Consider the following 15,765-nt stretch of genomic DNA (forward strand, 5'->3'; position numbering starts at 1 on the left):
AATATTATTTAATTGTAATCACAAGCGCTAATTGTTGTGACACCTCTGACGTCACAGGTATCGAGCTCATAGGGCGTGGCTTTACTGGACCAACACCCGCTCCGCCCACCGCTCTCTGCGCATGCTCCATAAAACACGCTGCTGGGGCTGCAGGTGAGATGCAGAGTGGAGTCCAGTCAGGGGTCCTTCACTTGTCCAGAGCCTCAGCTCCGCGGGGCAGAGGGAGAAAGAGAAACGGGTCAGAAACACTCTCTGCGAAGCTTCCTGTGCAGTTCTATCTCTCTTTGTTGTGGAGTTTCTTCTCTGTGAGCTGTTATTGCTGAGCAGCCTCTGAGGAATAAGCAGAAATGGCTCTAGTGGAGAGTAGGGACCTAAACACCTCGAAGGTGAGACTCCTGTTTAGATTCAAGCTGGAATCACTGCTTTAAACAGCTGCATTTGTGTTTATTGCTTTAGTTCTCTGTGTAGACTCCTGTGTCTCTGAAGTCTGACTGAACACTGCTCTCTGTGTGAGTTCAGAGGAGGCTTTTATATAAATGTACATTAAAGATATTCCTGTCCTTTTAGGACGAGGAGATGGACTCTGTGTTCTCGGAGGAGGTGAGTAACACTCAATTACTGCCTTCATTTAGAAAGCACCATGAAAACATGTGTTTTAAAATAGATTTGAACTGTCATTAATAACGACCAGGGCCTGGTGATTTCTTTTAGAGAAAAAGGAGCTACAAAATAAAGCTGGGGTCCGTGTGAAATGTCCATGAACGTGTTTTATCTACGAACCCTTCACAGGGAAACTCTGGACATAGAAAGTCCAAGAATCTGTCGTTAAATTATTAAACATTTATCAAAAGACATGAGCCCAAAGAAAATATCTCCAGTGTAGTTTCTGAACAACGCCGCTGTAGTTTGTGAATTTACACATTTAGAATCTGACGCATGCAGCTTTCTTCAGGACGTTGGGACGTCACCACTCGGAGGGGGCGTGGTCACCACTTTGGACTAAACTTTGAGACACTGGATCACTCACAAAGCACTGTGTAATGTCCCTAATGCTGCAGAGGTCTCAGAAACTCGAGTAACTCAGTCAGTGTTGGACAGGGTCAGACACCGCCACTGAATGAGCCTGACCTTCTAGCCCTCAGACAGCTCTGCAGGAGACACTGTCACAACACTCTGATCAATGTAGACACATGGGCTCAGAAACATACTGTGACGAAACGCAGTCCGCCGCTGCATCGAGAAACACACACTGAACCTGTTTTTACAGATGATTACTGCCCCCACACTTTATAAAGAACAGGATCACGTTCACAGTGACTTCAGATTATTACAGTTAGGTTTCATGGTTATGGTTTTTATATCACAGTTTATTATGACTCTTCCAGCCCAGTCTTCACTTCTCATTACAGACTGAACACACACACACACACTCACACACTCTACCCTTAATTACTTCATTACAGATGAGTGTGTAAAGATAAATCTGAGTGGTATCTCTCTCTGTCTCTCACACTCTCTCTGTCTCTTACACTCACTCTCACTCTCTCTGTGTCTCTTACTTTCTCACACTCTCTTTTCCCTTCTTTCTTTCCCTCTCTTACTCTTCTTACTCTCTCTCTCTCTCTCTCCCTCTTTCTCTCTCTCTCTCTCTTTCTCTCTCCGTCTCTCTCTTTTCTCTCTCTCTCTCTCTCTCTCTCTCTCTCTCTCTCTCTCTCTCTCTCTCTCTCTCTCTCAGAATGGGTTCCAGGATGATCATGATCTGGACCACAGCAGTGAGTGAGTACAGATTCACACATTACCACACACTTGTCACAATAACATCAGTCACCTTTTATTCAGAGAACACAGTTGATGTTGATCTTATGTCTTTAAATATGTGTAAAAATGTAACTCATTAGTAATAACTGAAATGAAGTAAAGAAATGCAGCATGATCCTGTTCAGGTTCAGGTTCGTGGGGGAGTTCAGTGACTATGGTACTGTTCTATTATTTATTCTGTGTCAAAGAATCAGTACTAAATTCTCTACATCACTAGCTTTTGTTGGAATAATGGTGTAGTGTCTGATTAGTTCTGTGTGTGTGTGTGTGTGTGTGTGCATGTTTTTGTGTGTGTGTGTGTGTGTGTGTGTGTGTGAACACAGTTGTCCTGTGGAGGTGAAGTGTCAGAGTCAACACATTCCACGAGTTACGCGGCGTTAAACAGAGTTAAATATATTTCCTCCGACTCTTCTCTTGTTGCCTCTGGAGTCTGAGAGGGGCACTTTCAGCTTTAATGCTTTAGTCTCGGAGTCATGAGATTCCCGCGGGGTGACAGCGCTCCGCTGTTCGTCTGCAAGCCGTTTTAAAGCTGATTAAATGTGGTCTGGTGGAGGACGGGGGGGGGGGGGGGGGGGGGATGGGGGTGGATGTGGAGACTTCTGTCATGAAGCAGTTAAAGACCTTCCTCTGGTGTGAATCCTAGATCCAGTCGATTCCTGGTGTGGGACTGGTTTAATGTTCACAGACCTGTGAGGACTGAATGAATGGGGAGGTGTTAAATTACGGCATGGACACTTTCTGTAAGGTGTTAGGGGACTTTTATTTTGGAAATAACTTCTACATCTTGTAACTCTGAACATAGAGGAGCTTTTAGGGGCTAAACGAAGGGTGGAGGGGGACTGGACATTAGTCATGTGACTGTAACAGAGGATCGGTACATACATTTCAGAGCCTGCAAACACTGCTGAACTGTGTGTGTGGTGTGTTCTCCCTGTGTCTGCGTGGGTTTCCTCCAGGTGACTGTGTGTGAGAAGTGTGGTGTGTTCTCCCTGTGTCTGCGTGGGTTTCCTATAAAAACACACGTTGGTAGGTGGATTGGAGACTCAAAAGTGTCCATAGGTGTGAGTGGATGTGTGAATGTGTGTCGCCCTGTGAAGGACTGGCGCCCCCTCCAGGGTGTGTTCCTGTTTTGCGCTCAGTGATTGTGGGTAGGCTCCGGACCCACCACTGCCCTGAACTGGATAAGGGTTACAAACAATGAATGAATAAATTAAATAAACTGAATTAATGGATAAATCTGCTTTAAAGGAACACTAGGTAAGGTTTGGCGTATTTGCACCTGGGCTCCCTCTACATTTGCAGAGTGTAATTCACTTTTCCAGCACTGTCCTGAAATCATGTGGAAGTGGAATTGGAGGAAGTGGGCATGTGGATTCCTACCCTCCTCCAAAAGTTGCATAGTGCAGTTTCTACAGTGCTGAGCCTGGAGTAGCAGCGACAGAGGCCCTTTTCTCCATGTTACAGCTCAGTGGAGCATCGCAATGAGTTTGAAGCTGTAGTTTTGCAATAAAAATACTGCCTAGTGTTGCTTTAAATCCCTAGATTTCTGAAAATATTTGCATTAAATATGTGTAACACCCCCCACAGTGGAATTTGTGAAGCAGAGATATTTAAGGCATGTCTAGGTTTTAAAGCCTGTGTGTTTTACTCTTGGTGTATAATCTTTGTTCTGAATGCTGTGTCCAGGGCCACTCTCAGGAGCCGATAACAACGACCAACTCTGTGTATTGTGACTTTAAATCCTGAACATTACTGAAAATCTGAACTCTCTCTCTCTCTCTCTCTCTCTCTGTGTCTGTCTGTGTGTGTGTGTGTGTCTGTGTGTGTGTCTGTGTCTGTGTGTGTGTGTCTGTGTGTGTGTCTGTGTCTGTGTCTGTGTGTGTGTGTCTGTGTCTGTGTGTCTGTGTGTGTGTGTCTGTGTGTCTGTGTGTGTGTGTCTGTGTCTGTGTGTCTGTGTGTGTGTGTGTGTGTGTAACTCAGGAGCTGTCAAATGGATCTGAAGACGGCGTTAAACGAGTGCTCCGTGGCTCTGAGTCTCTTTCTGAACAACAGATTCTCTGAAGCTCTGGACGTCCTCCGACCGTGGTGCGATAATTTACTGCAGTAATGTGATCATTATCATCTCTCATTTTTATACAAGGAGCGATCACTGAATTAGGAACACCTGCCTGTTTCTGCACTCATCCGCTCCACTGACCACACAGGAGCACTTTGTAGTTCTACAGTTACAGACTGTAGGCCATCTGTTGCTCTGCATACAGTTACCCCCCTCCCCCCTGTTCCTCAGTGCTCAGGACCCCCACAGAGCAGGTGTGATGTGGTGGTGGATCATTCTCAGCGCTGCAGTGACACTGACGTGGTGGTGGTGTGTTAGTGTGTGTTGTGCTGGTGTAGAGTGGATCAGACACAGCAGTGCTGCTGGAGTTTAGAAACAGTGTAGGAGTTCCTAATCCTAATCCTAATCCTAATTATTATTAATCACACTGCAGAATGAAGGAAAATAAACTCCAGTTGTGGGAAATGAACACCCTCTTCACCTCATTTCATTTATTTTTCTGTCTGTGTTTGTTTCTGATCATTAATGTGTTTGTTACGACGTTGTAACAGGACGGACGAGAGTGTGTACCACGCGCTGGGATACAGCAGCATGTTGGTAATGCAGGCAGGAATGACCTTCGACCCCAAGGACATGCAGAGGGCCACGGAGGCGCTGAAGGACGCTCTGAGCACCTGCCAAAAGTCTGTGTCCTTGCTCTTAAAGTTTTAAAGGGGAATCCCACTGATTTTTCCCATAATTCAAAAGTGGACCTTAGAGACTCAGATTTCTCTCCAGTGGTGGATGATTGGAACCAGGCGTCTCCTGCTCACAACACACACCCAGCGTCCTCTTCCCTCCCTCCCTCCCTCCACCCGTCTGTGGGCTTCTATACGGATCAGTGTTGATTGAGGATAGTGGTAAATCTGAACTATGATTAGGTTTAAGATTCTCCCCAGACCTTCTGTAAAACAGTGTTTACTGTAATCCCTGTGTGAGGGGCTTTTACAGGAGGACGTCTGGTTCCATTCACCTCCACTGCTCTGAATCTGTGAGTGTCTGTAGAAGCAGAACCCCTCTCGGTCGCTGTGTTTACGTCTTGTCTGTTTATTTATGGAGAACGCTGTCCGCTGCGGTGCTGTGTCAGTAGAGCTCTTATTCTTCTGTGTTCCTCAGACTGAGGAAGAGGAGGAGCACGGTTCTGGAGGCCATTTCCTACATGGTGTACAGCCAGGAACCACAACAGATGACTGAAGGTGGGCTTTTGTTGTTAAAGAAGCAACAGCTGTTAACTGACACCTAGTGGCCTGGATGTGTCAGACTCTGTATGAAATTTTAAGCATCTCTCTCTCTCTCTCTCTCTCTCTCTCTCTCTCTCTCCTCTCCTTGCTCTCTCCTTTCTTTTTCTGTGTCTCTCTCTCTCTCTCTCTCTCTCTTTCTCTCTCTCTCTCTCTCTCTCTCTCTCACTCTCTCTCTCTCTTTCCCTCCCTACACTCTCCTTGTTCTTTGCTTTCTTTTTTTCTCTTTGTGTCTCTGTTTCTCTCTCTGTCTGTCTCTCTCTCTCTCTCCCTCCCTACACTCTCCTTGCTTTCTGCTTTCTTTTTCTGTCTCTCTCTCTGTGTCTCTCTCGCTCTGTCTCTCTCTCTCTCAGAAGAGATGCACGCTGAGCTGTGTTATGCCGAGGTTCTCCTGCAGAGGGCAGCACTCACATTTATAGAGGTACAGCTCTGTAAACTCCTCTGTGAGGTGAATGTTAAACATGAGCACTTATATATTCACATGTTTGTGTTTGATTGTTTTTCTTGTTTCCTGACGACTCCAGGACGAGAGCGTGATCGGCCTCATCAAAGCCGGAGTCAAGATGAGATCCAGTTTCCTCCTCTTCAAGTAAATGACTTCCCATTCACTGGTGTACAGCTGTAGTTAGTGTGCAGAGGTAAACGGGGTGTGTGTGTGTGTGTGTGTGTGTGTGTGTGTGTGTGTTTCTCTCAGAGAGTGTGAGGCGATGCTGGAGCAGTGTAAAGACAAGGACACACACATCCATTTTGTTGGTGGCGTGAACATGGGCATAGGGTCCTTCAACTTGGTAAAGTATAAAATTTAACTGTTAGGTCACTGTTTTTAAACCTGCGTCCACTCTCTGTCCACTCTCTGTCCTCTCTCTGTCCACTCTCTGTCCTCTCTCTGTCCACTCTCTGTCCGCTCTCTGTCCACTCTCTGTCCACTCTCTGTCCTCTCTCTGTCCACTCTCTGTCCGCTCTCTGTCCGCTCTCTGTCCACTCTCTGTCCTCTCTCTGTCCGCTCTCTGTCCTCTCTCTGTCCACTCTCTGTCCGCTCTCTGTCCTCTCTCTGTCCGCTCTCTGTCCTCTCTCTGTCCACTCTCTGTCCGCTCTCTGTCCACTCTCTGTCCACTCTCTGTCCGCTCTCTGTCCTCTCTCTGTCCACTCTCTGTCCGCTCTCTGTCCACCCTCTGTCCTCTCTCTGTCCACTCTCTGTCCGCTCTCTGTCCACTCTCTGTCCACTCTCTGTCCTCTCTCTGTCCACTCTCTGTCCGCTCTCTGTCCGCTCTCTGTCCACTCTCTGTCCTCTCTCTGTCCACTCTCTGTCCGCTCTCTGTCCTCTCTCTGTCCGCTCTCTGTCCTCTCTCTGTCCACTCTCTGTCCGCTCTCTGTCCACTCTCTGTCCACTCTCTGTCCGCTCTCTGTCCTCTCTCTGTCCACTCTCTGTCCGCTCTCTGTCCACCCTCTGTCCTCTCTCTGTCCGCTCTCTGTCCACTCTCTGTCCACTCTCTGTCCTCTCTCTGTCCACTCTCTGTCCGCTCTCTGTCCGCTCTCTGTCCACTCTCTGTCCGCTCTCTGTCCACTCTCTGTCCTCTCTCTGTCCACTCTCTGTCCGCTCTCTGTCCTCTCTCTGTCCGCTCTCTGTCCTCTCTCTGTCCACTCTCTGTCCGCTCTCTGTCCACTCTCTGTCCACTCTCTGTCCGCTCTCTGTCCTCTCTCTGTCCACTCTCTGTCCGCTCTCTGTCCACCCTCTGTCCTCTCTCTGTCCGCTCTCTGTCCACTCTCTGTCCACTCTCTGTCCGCTCTCTGTCCTCTCTCTGTCCACTCTCTGTCCGCTCTCTGTCCGCTCTCTGTCCACTCTCTGTCCTCTCTCTGTCCACTCTCTGTCCGCTCTCTGTCCACTCTCTGTCCACTCTCTGTCCTCTCTCTGTCCACTCTCTGTCCGCTCTCTGTCCGCTCTCTGTCCTCTCTCTGTCCGCTCTCTGTCCTCTCTCTGTCCACTCTCTGTCCGCTCTCTGTCCACTCTCTGTCCACTTTCTGTCCACTTTCTGTCCACTCTCTGTCCTCTCTCTGTCCTCTCTCTGTCCACCCTCTGTCCACTCTCTGTCCTCTCTCTGTCCACTCTCTGTCCACTCTCTGTCCGCTCTCTGTCCACTCTCTGTCCACTTTCTGTCCACTCTCTGTCCTCTCTCTGTCCTCTCTCTGTCCACTTTCTGTCCGCTTTCTGTCCGCTCTCTGTCCTCTCTCTGTCCGCTCTCTGTCCTCTCTCTGTCCTCTCTCTGTCCGCTCTCTGTCCACTCTCTGTCCTCTCTCTGTCCACTCTCTGTCCGCTTTCTGTCCGCTCTCTGTCCTCTCTCTGTCCTCTCTCTGTCCGCTCTCTGTCCGCTCTCTGTCCTCTCTCTGTCCTCTCTCTGTCCACTCTCTGTCCGCTCTCTGTCCGCTCTCTGTCCACTCTCTGTCCTCTCTCTGTCCACTCTCTGTCCTCTCTCTGTCCACTCTCTGTCCACTCTCTGTCCACTCTCTGTCCACCCTCTGTCCTCTCTCTGTCCACTCTCTGTCCACTCTCTGTCCTCTCTCTGTCCTCTCTCTGTCCGCTCTCTGTCCACTCTCTGTCCTCTCTCTGTCCGCTCTCTGTCCGCTTTCTGTCCGCTCTCTGTCCTCTCTCTGTCCTCTCTCTGTCCGCTCTCTGTCCGCTCTCTGTCCTCTCTCTGTCCGCTCTCTGTCCTCTCTCTGTCCTCTCTCTGTCCGCTCTCTGTCCACTCTCTGTCCGCTTTCTGTCCGCTCTCTGTCCTCTCTCTGTCCTCTCTCTGTCCGCTCTCTGTCCACTCTCTGTCCACTCTCTGTCCGCTCTCTGTCCGCTCTCTGTCCACTCTCTGTCCTCTCTCTGTCCACTCTCTGTCCGCTCTCTGTCCTCTCTCTGTCCACTCTCTGTCCGCTCTCTGTCCACTCTCTGTCCGCTCTCTGTCCACTTTCTGTCCACTCTCTGTCCGCTCTCTGTCCACTCTCTGTCCTCTCTCTGTCCACTCTCTGTCCTCTCTCTGTCCACTCTCTGTCCACTCTCTGTCCGCTCTCTGTCCACTCTCTGTCCACTCTCTGTCCGCTCTCTGTCCACTCTCTGTCCTCTCTCTGTCCACTTTCTGTCCGCTTTCTGTCCTCTCTCTGTCCTCTCTCTGTCCGCTCTCTGTCCACTCTCTGTCCTCTCTCTGTCCACTCTCTGTCCACTCTCTGTCCGCTCTCTGTCCTCTCTCTGTCCGTTCTCTGTCCGCTCTCTGTCCTCTCTCTGTCCACTCTCTGTCCTCTCTGTCCACCCTCTGTCCACCCTCTGTCCACTCTCTGTCCTCTCTCTGTCCACTCTCTGTCCACTCTCTGTCCGCTCTCTGTCCTCTCTCTGTCCACTCTCTGTCCACTCTCTGTCCTCTCTCTGTCCGCTCTCTGTCCTCTCTCTGTCCGTTCTCTGTCCGCTCTCTGTCCTCTCTCTGTCCACTCTCTGTCCACTCTCTGTCCTCTCTCTGTCCACTTTCTGTCCGCTTTCTGTCCGCTCTCTGTCCTCTCTCTGTCCGCTCTCTGTCCTCTCTCTGTCCTCTCTCTGTCCGCTCTCTGTCCACTCTCTGTCCACTTTCTGTCCGCTCTCTGTCCTCTCTCTGTCCACTCTCTGTCCACCCTCTGTCCACTCTCTGTCCACTCTCTGTCCTCTCTCTGTCCATTCTCTGTCCTCTCTCTGTCCACTCTCTGTCCTCTCTGTCCACCCTCTGTCCTCTCTCTGTCCACCCTCTGTCCTCTCTCTGTCCACCCCCTGTCCACTCTCTGTCCTCTCTCTGTCCACTTTCTGTCCACTCTCTGTCCTCTCTCTGTCCTCTCTCTGTCCACTCTCTGTCCTCTCTCTGTCCACTTTCTGTCCTCTCTCTGTCCTCTCTCTGTCCACCCTCTGTCCACTCTCTGTCCTCTCTCTGTCCACTCTCTGTCCACTCTCTGTCCTCTCTCTGTCCACTCTCTGTCCACCCTCTGTCCACTCTCTGTCCACTCTCTGTCCTCTCTCTGTCCATTCTCTGTCCTCTCTCTGTCCACTCTCTGTCCTCTCTGTCCTCTCTCTGTCCACCCTCTGTCCTCTCTCTGTCCACCCCCTGTCCACTCTCTGTCCTCTCTCTGTCCACTTTCTGTCCACTCTCTGTCCTCTCTCTGTCCTCTCTCTGTCCACTTTCTGTCCACTCTCTGTCCTCTCTCTGTCCTCTCTCTGTCCTCTCTCTGTCCACTCTCTGTCCTCTCTCTGTCCACTTTCTGTCCTCTCTCTGTCCTCTCTCTGTCCACCCTCTGTCCACTTTCTGTCCTCTCTCTGTCCACTCTCTGTCCACTCTCTGTCCTCTCTCTGTCCACTCTCTGTCCTCTCTCTGTCCACTTTCTGTCCTCTCTCTGTCCTCTCTCTGTCCACCCTCTGTCCACTCTCTGTCCTCTCTCTGTCCACTCTCTGTCCACTCTCTGTCCTCTCTCTGTCCACTCTCTGTCCACTCTGTGAGACGCTCCTCCCTCGTTGGTCCACCTTGTAGATGTAAAGTCAGAGACAGTAGCTCATCTGTCGCTGCACAGTGTGTGTCGGTGGACTGCTCCCCGTCCAGCGGTGACACTGAAAGCTATTAACAACTCTGTGAATATCTTCTGTGCTTTTCCAAAGTGTTCACAGGTGTAGTGTTATATTAATATATGTGTGTGGGTCTGTGTGTGTGTGTGTCTGTGTCTGTGTGTGTGTGTGTGTGTGTGTGTGTGTGTGTGTTACAGATGCTGTCTCTGTTGCCTGCCAGAGTTCTCAGGCTGCTGGAGTGTGTTGGTTTCTCTGGAAACAGAGTAAGTAAAACCCTGCTGTTGAGTTTCTCTACGTCTGTGTTTATGTCGTTTATTCGTGTGTTAAAGCCACACAGGCTCCTGAGAGACGCAGTGCTGTAGTGTAGGGCAAGTAGTGTTCTCCTACAAGTGTGTTGAGTTGAGTCCAGGGATCATTGTTAGCTCTGGGACTCAGAGTAAAGCCTTAATCATCATTCCGTGTGTGTGTTTGATTTGTAGGAGGTGGGTTTGACTCACTTACGTCATGGAGCCAGGGCCGGCAGCCTCCGCTCCATCCTCAGCACCTTCACACTCCTCATGTATAACATCTACATCTGTGTAATTCTGGGTGAGAGTCTCTCACACACACACACACACACACACACACTCTTACTTTAATCTGTAATTAAACATCACTATTGAATCTGTGCAGTCACAGTGAAAGTCTGAACACTGCCCTCTTCTGGTCAATGAGGGTTTTTCAGGCCCTGAGTCACTAACGCTCCAGAGGATCATTTGTTTTGAAAATAAAAATGTCAGATTTCTTTGTTCATCACAAAACTATCACACAATGTAAAGGTGAAAGATGTTTTCAAACTAATTAAATACATTTTTAAAAAATAGTAGACGCAGGGTTTGCTCAGAATGTGTGTATTAACGTATAATGGTCTTTGTTTTTCTGTCAGGGACCGGAGAGTGTGACCTCTCTGAGGCTGAGGCTCTTCTGGAGCCGTTCACTAAAAGATTCCCCAACGTATGGAAAATCTCATTTATTTCACTGTATTCTCTATTTTAACTTTTTCACAGTAAATGATCACTCTATCACCTCTCTCTCTCTCTCTCTCTCTCTCTCTCTCATTCTCTCTCTCTCTCTCTCTCTCATTCTCTCTCTCTCTCTCTGTGTGTGTGTGTGTGTGTGTGTAGGGTGCTCTGATGTTGTTCTACACTGCTCGGATCGCTGTGCTCAAAGGGGATTTTGAGAGGGTGAGTGATGCTTTGTTCATCTTCCTCTTGAACAATCACTCATTCACTTATTGTGTGTGTGTGTGTGTGTGTGTGTGTGTGTGTGTGTGTGTAGGCTCAGAGAGGGTTTGTGGACTGTATAAAGGCTCAGCAGGAGTGGGTTCAGATCCATCACCTGTGTTACTGGGAGCTGATGTGGACGCTGGTGTTTCAGCAGCGCTGGACTGAAGCGTATCGATACGCTCATCTTCTCTGTTCAGAGAGCAAGTGGTCTAAGGTAGAGAAGCCCACTCCCATACTCAAGGGGCACTATGTTAATTAAACATGTCTAAGGCTGTTTCACCACAGAGACGCTCGCTGTAGTCCGACTGACCTCTGACCTGCTGTTTATCGATCCTCGCTTTCAGGCTGTTTACGTGTTTCAGAAAGCCTCGATTCTGAGCATGCTCTCTGAGGAGGAGGTGAAGGAGACCGGAGAGGACGTAGTGGAGCTCTTCAGGTGAGCACACACACACACACACACACACACACACTATTGACTTTGAGGAATCCATTCTCTTATATTCTCCTGCATGAGCTGATGAGAATGAAGTTCAATAGGGAATCAATGATGTAACTCTACGCCTCTTAATAAATGAATGAATAAATATAGACACATTGTCAAAATGATAACCTCCTGATGGGATTCAGCATCAAATAATAGACCTGGGATTATTTTATTTCAGGCAGGTGGATGGTCTGAGGTTGCGGTTTGCAGGGAAGTCGGTCCCAACAGAGAAGTTTGCTGCACGGAAAGCCAGACGCTACAACTCCACCAACCCAATAAAGCTGGTTATACCGGCACTGGTGAGCCACACACACACAGGATTGCATCTTTGAAGTATAGTGGATATACTCTGGTAATATTCATGTGTTTAGAACCCATCCAAATGATGTGGAACATTGTTGAGCTTGATTAAACACTGTGCTGTTCATGGATGTAAGGAAGAAAATGGTGTTTATGCTGTCTGAGCATATCAGTCTTGAAGGCACAGAACAATCCTCGCAGACAGTCACCCGGAGGAAACCCACACAGACACAGAGAGAACACACCACACTCCTCACAGACAGTCACCCGGAGGAAACCCACACAGACACAGAGAGAACACACCACACTCCTCACAGACAGTCACCCGGAGCAGAACTCAAACCCACAACCTCTAGGACCCTGGAGCTGTGACAGAGACACTACCAGCTGTAATTAATAAAAATAAATTTCGTGTTATTATCTCTCTCTCTAGGAAATGATGTATGTCTGGAACGGATTCACTATTGTTGGTAAAAGACCAGAACTGACACAGAACCTCCTCATCACTATTGAGAAGTCGGAGGAGGAGCTGAAACAAAATGAGAGTAAGAAACATTTTCTCTTTTTCAGTTATGACTGCGTCAGTACAGAGGGAGCAGCTGCACATAAGCCAACCGTCACCAAGCGACCAGGTCCTACCATGTGTTCAAGACCTGCATTCTCTGGAGTGATGGAGAACCATCCAGCACCTTTGGGATTATTTTATAATCCAGTAATCATCTAATATCATTAATGTCCTCCTTTTATTCCGAATACAATCTCAACAAAGCCATGTTCCACCATCGTGTGAATACTTTTTAGAAAAGCTAGAGGCTGCAAAGAGGAGCCACCTCCTGATAAAGTCCTATCATCTCAGGAGACACTTTGAACGGACATGTGTCCATAAACTTGTGGCTGTGTACTGTCTGTGTTTCAGATCCGTCAGTGTACCACGCTGATGACGAGAGCCTGGTGCAGATGCTGAAAGGCTTGTGTCTGAGAAATTTGGGTCGACTGCTGGAGGCGGAGAGCAGCTTTAACTTCGTCATCTCCAAGTGAGTAACTCAGACACACTTCTGATAAAGCTGTGAAATTAAAGATGGAGTAGGTGGTTTATTTTAGAAGCTGCAGCACTGTAAACAGCCCTGTCCTATCCTCCTTCACATGGCTCTACACACTTATTGCTGAAATGCTTTCTCTGTCTGGGACTCCTCCAGCTGTAGTCTGGCAGTGCGTGGTCCTGTATTTAGGAAGAAGGGCTTTTCCATTGGATAAAACCAGCTCAATCTCTGCTTTCTACATAATTGCTCCCTCCAGCTTTATTTAGTTTTCCCTGAGGAGGCTCTGTTAGTGAATATGAATGTGGTATTCACAGTCTGACGGTAGTTAATGTGCACTGTGTAGTTTCTGTAGCATTACACTAATGGATTCTGACCTCAGTGTGATTTTTATAACGCAGTATAATTGTGATTTTAATAAACAGTATAAACCTGCGTCATGTTTAATTAGTTTTACACTAATAATTATGGAACGTATGGCTCGGGTTTCTTCAGGAGCAATGCTGAAACAGTCAGTGACATTGTACTGGGCTGTTTTTCTCCCTCAGTGAGAAGAATATTAAATACGATCACTACCTGGTGCCATTCACAATGTATGAGTTGGGGCTGCTCTATAAACAGCAGGGAGACCTGGAGAGAGCCATCAGCTGCATCGAGAAAGCCAAGTGAGTTCATCACCCGTTGAGCAAATAGAATGAAAATAAAACACTGTTACAGCGGTGGGTGGTCATTGATTTTCAAACGTTAATAACGTTATTATTGTATCCTCTTCCCATGTTCTACGTTAGTATTTAGTTCCCATTTCCTTGTTTGTGTTTCAGTTGAGTGCGTGTTGTTACTGGGCAGATTTGTGATGGGGTTTGTTAGAAATTCGGCATTGAAGCGTCAGGAGACTGGAGTTTATTTCCACACACACACAGGATCATGTATGAGTACAGCTGGGTGATCTCAGTCTAACACCAAATATCTTAGGAGGGCCTTATATACATTGGAGTAGTGGGGGAAGGGGGTTGGAGGAAGAGGAGGAGAGGAGGGGTATGTAGAATGAAGGTGATGAAGAATGTGTGTGAGACAGAGGAAGGGGGAAAAGGTGAGAGAAGATGGAATCAGGGGAGGGGTAGGAGGAAGAATGGGAGTGAGAGGAGGGGTAGGTGTGATAAGGGTGATGATCAAATTAAGAAGAAGAGGAGTGAGTGGAGGGGTATGATGAAAGACATCATACCATTTTTATTCATTCATTGTCTGTAACCCTTATCCAGTTCAGGGTCGCGGTGGGTCCAGAGCCTACCTGGAATCATTGGGCGCAAGGCGGAAATACACCCTGGAGGGGGCGCCAGTCCTTCACAGGGCAACACACACACTCACGGAAACCGGAGCACCTGGAGGAAACCCACGCAGACACAGAGAGAACACACCACACTCCTCAAAGACAGTCACCTGGAGGAAACCCACGCAGACACAGAGAGAACACACCGCACTCCTCGCAGACAGTCACCCGGAGGAAACCCACGCAGACACAGGGAGAACACACCGCACTCCTCACAGACAGTCACCCGGAGGAAACCCACGCAGACACAGGGAGAACACACCGCACTCCTCACAGTCACCCGGAGGAAACCCACGCAGACACAGGGAGAACACACCACACTCCTCACAGACAGTCACCTGGAGGAAAGCCACACAGACACAGGGAGAACACACCACACTCCTCACAGACAGTCACCCGGAGGAAACAGGCCCCTGAAGCTGTGTGACTGCGACACCTACCTGCTGCGCCACCGTGCCACCATACCATTTTTATTTTTGACCAAAATGAATGAATGAATGATGAGTGTTATACGCTTCAGTTCCTGTGCTGAGAGTCGCTGGATGCTCTGACACTGTGGCAACTCTCAGGACTGAAGAGTACTATAGAGCGCACACTTTGGTTCTTCTGCTCACGTTCAACTTATTACAGTCATTATTTAAACTAGTCAGAATTATTCTAATGGAGGCTGGATTTGGGCGGCTCTGCCAACCCCTGGGTGTAATGTACTGAAAGTGTCTGTAGTGAGTCTGACTCAGTTATGATCATTGTTTTAAGGTTGTTTCTCTGATTCTGATACAGATTGAATTATAAGAACTACTCCATGGAGTCCAGGCTTCATTTCCGGATCCACGCAGCTCTGAATATTCTGACTGAAAAAGAGAAAACAGCCGAGCAGCACAATGCAGTCGCTTAACGTTACACTACACAAGTGTACGGGGGCTTTCTGCGTTTACAGTGGACTAAGACATCGCTTGTTATTGTGACCTCAGAAATATCTCCCCAACTTCCTGTTCATCAGAATATTGTCACTCCCCCAACCATCTAGATTATCATTATTTACAAGAGAAGGCAAAAACACTCAAAATATTTAATTCCACGTCATTTTGAAGCACGTTTGTTGGTCTGTTCCTGATGAAACATTGACACTAGTATAAAGTATTGCTGTTGTGTTCAAGCGATGCAGAAAAATAAAGATGGACTGGTTTTTGAAAAGTGATATACTACAAAAACTGCCCGTTTGTGAAACACAAGCCTGGAATAACATGGTCCTAGTCCATTTTGAGCACCTTCCTAGGCACTGTATGATCTTGTTTATTAACACTGGATGATTTCTGAAATGTTTTAACGTTAATACACGCTCAATGCAGCGTAATAAACACAAACTGATATTAAGCCGTGGTCTGTTTTCTTGAATATACTCCAAATCTCCACAGAAAATCAGTGACCAGAATGGAGCAGCTGCACAGGAGCCAAATATAACGTTATCAACAAATGTGTGACCTACACGTTCGCAGAACTGTCGATTGGTGTAATGACTTTCGCCACAAAAATTATATTTTATAATTATCAAACAAGAACGAGTGTCTATAATACTTATATTGTTATCACACAGCGTTAAAAATAATATGTGAATTTTAAAAGCGTTTATACTCTTTAATAAAGCG

General features: G+C 47.8%; 1 protein-coding gene across 2 annotated transcripts; it reads left to right on the forward strand.

Annotated features, from left to right (window-relative positions):
- The first annotated feature begins 205 nt into the window (after window positions 1-205).
- On the forward strand, window positions 206-15,429 carry LOC136705293 (tetratricopeptide repeat protein 39B-like). 2 transcript variants are annotated; one of them, XM_066678735.1, is made up of 20 exons: window positions 206-386; window positions 568-600; window positions 1,736-1,776; window positions 3,799-3,903; window positions 4,426-4,557; window positions 5,030-5,109; window positions 5,505-5,572; window positions 5,676-5,740; window positions 5,846-5,939; window positions 9,904-9,969; window positions 10,186-10,294; window positions 10,632-10,699; window positions 10,870-10,929; window positions 11,024-11,185; window positions 11,316-11,407; window positions 11,634-11,754; window positions 12,189-12,300; window positions 12,672-12,789; window positions 13,341-13,457; window positions 14,900-15,429. In XM_066678735.1, the coding sequence occupies exons 1-20, from the start codon at window positions 348-350 to the stop codon at window positions 15,012-15,014; spliced, it is 1,797 nt and encodes a 598-aa protein (XP_066534832.1). In that variant the 5' UTR covers window positions 206-347; the 3' UTR covers window positions 15,015-15,429. The 2 variants fall into 2 exon arrangements, with proteins under 2 accessions (XP_066534832.1, XP_066534833.1); XM_066678736.1 differs by having other exon boundaries at window positions 5,508-5,572.
- Window positions 15,430-15,765: the final 336 nt, after the last annotated feature.

This window comes from Hoplias malabaricus, chromosome 8, assembly GCF_029633855.1.
Source record: "Hoplias malabaricus isolate fHopMal1 chromosome 8, fHopMal1.hap1, whole genome shotgun sequence".
Classification (NCBI taxonomy): domain Eukaryota; kingdom Metazoa; phylum Chordata; class Actinopteri; order Characiformes; family Erythrinidae; genus Hoplias; species Hoplias malabaricus.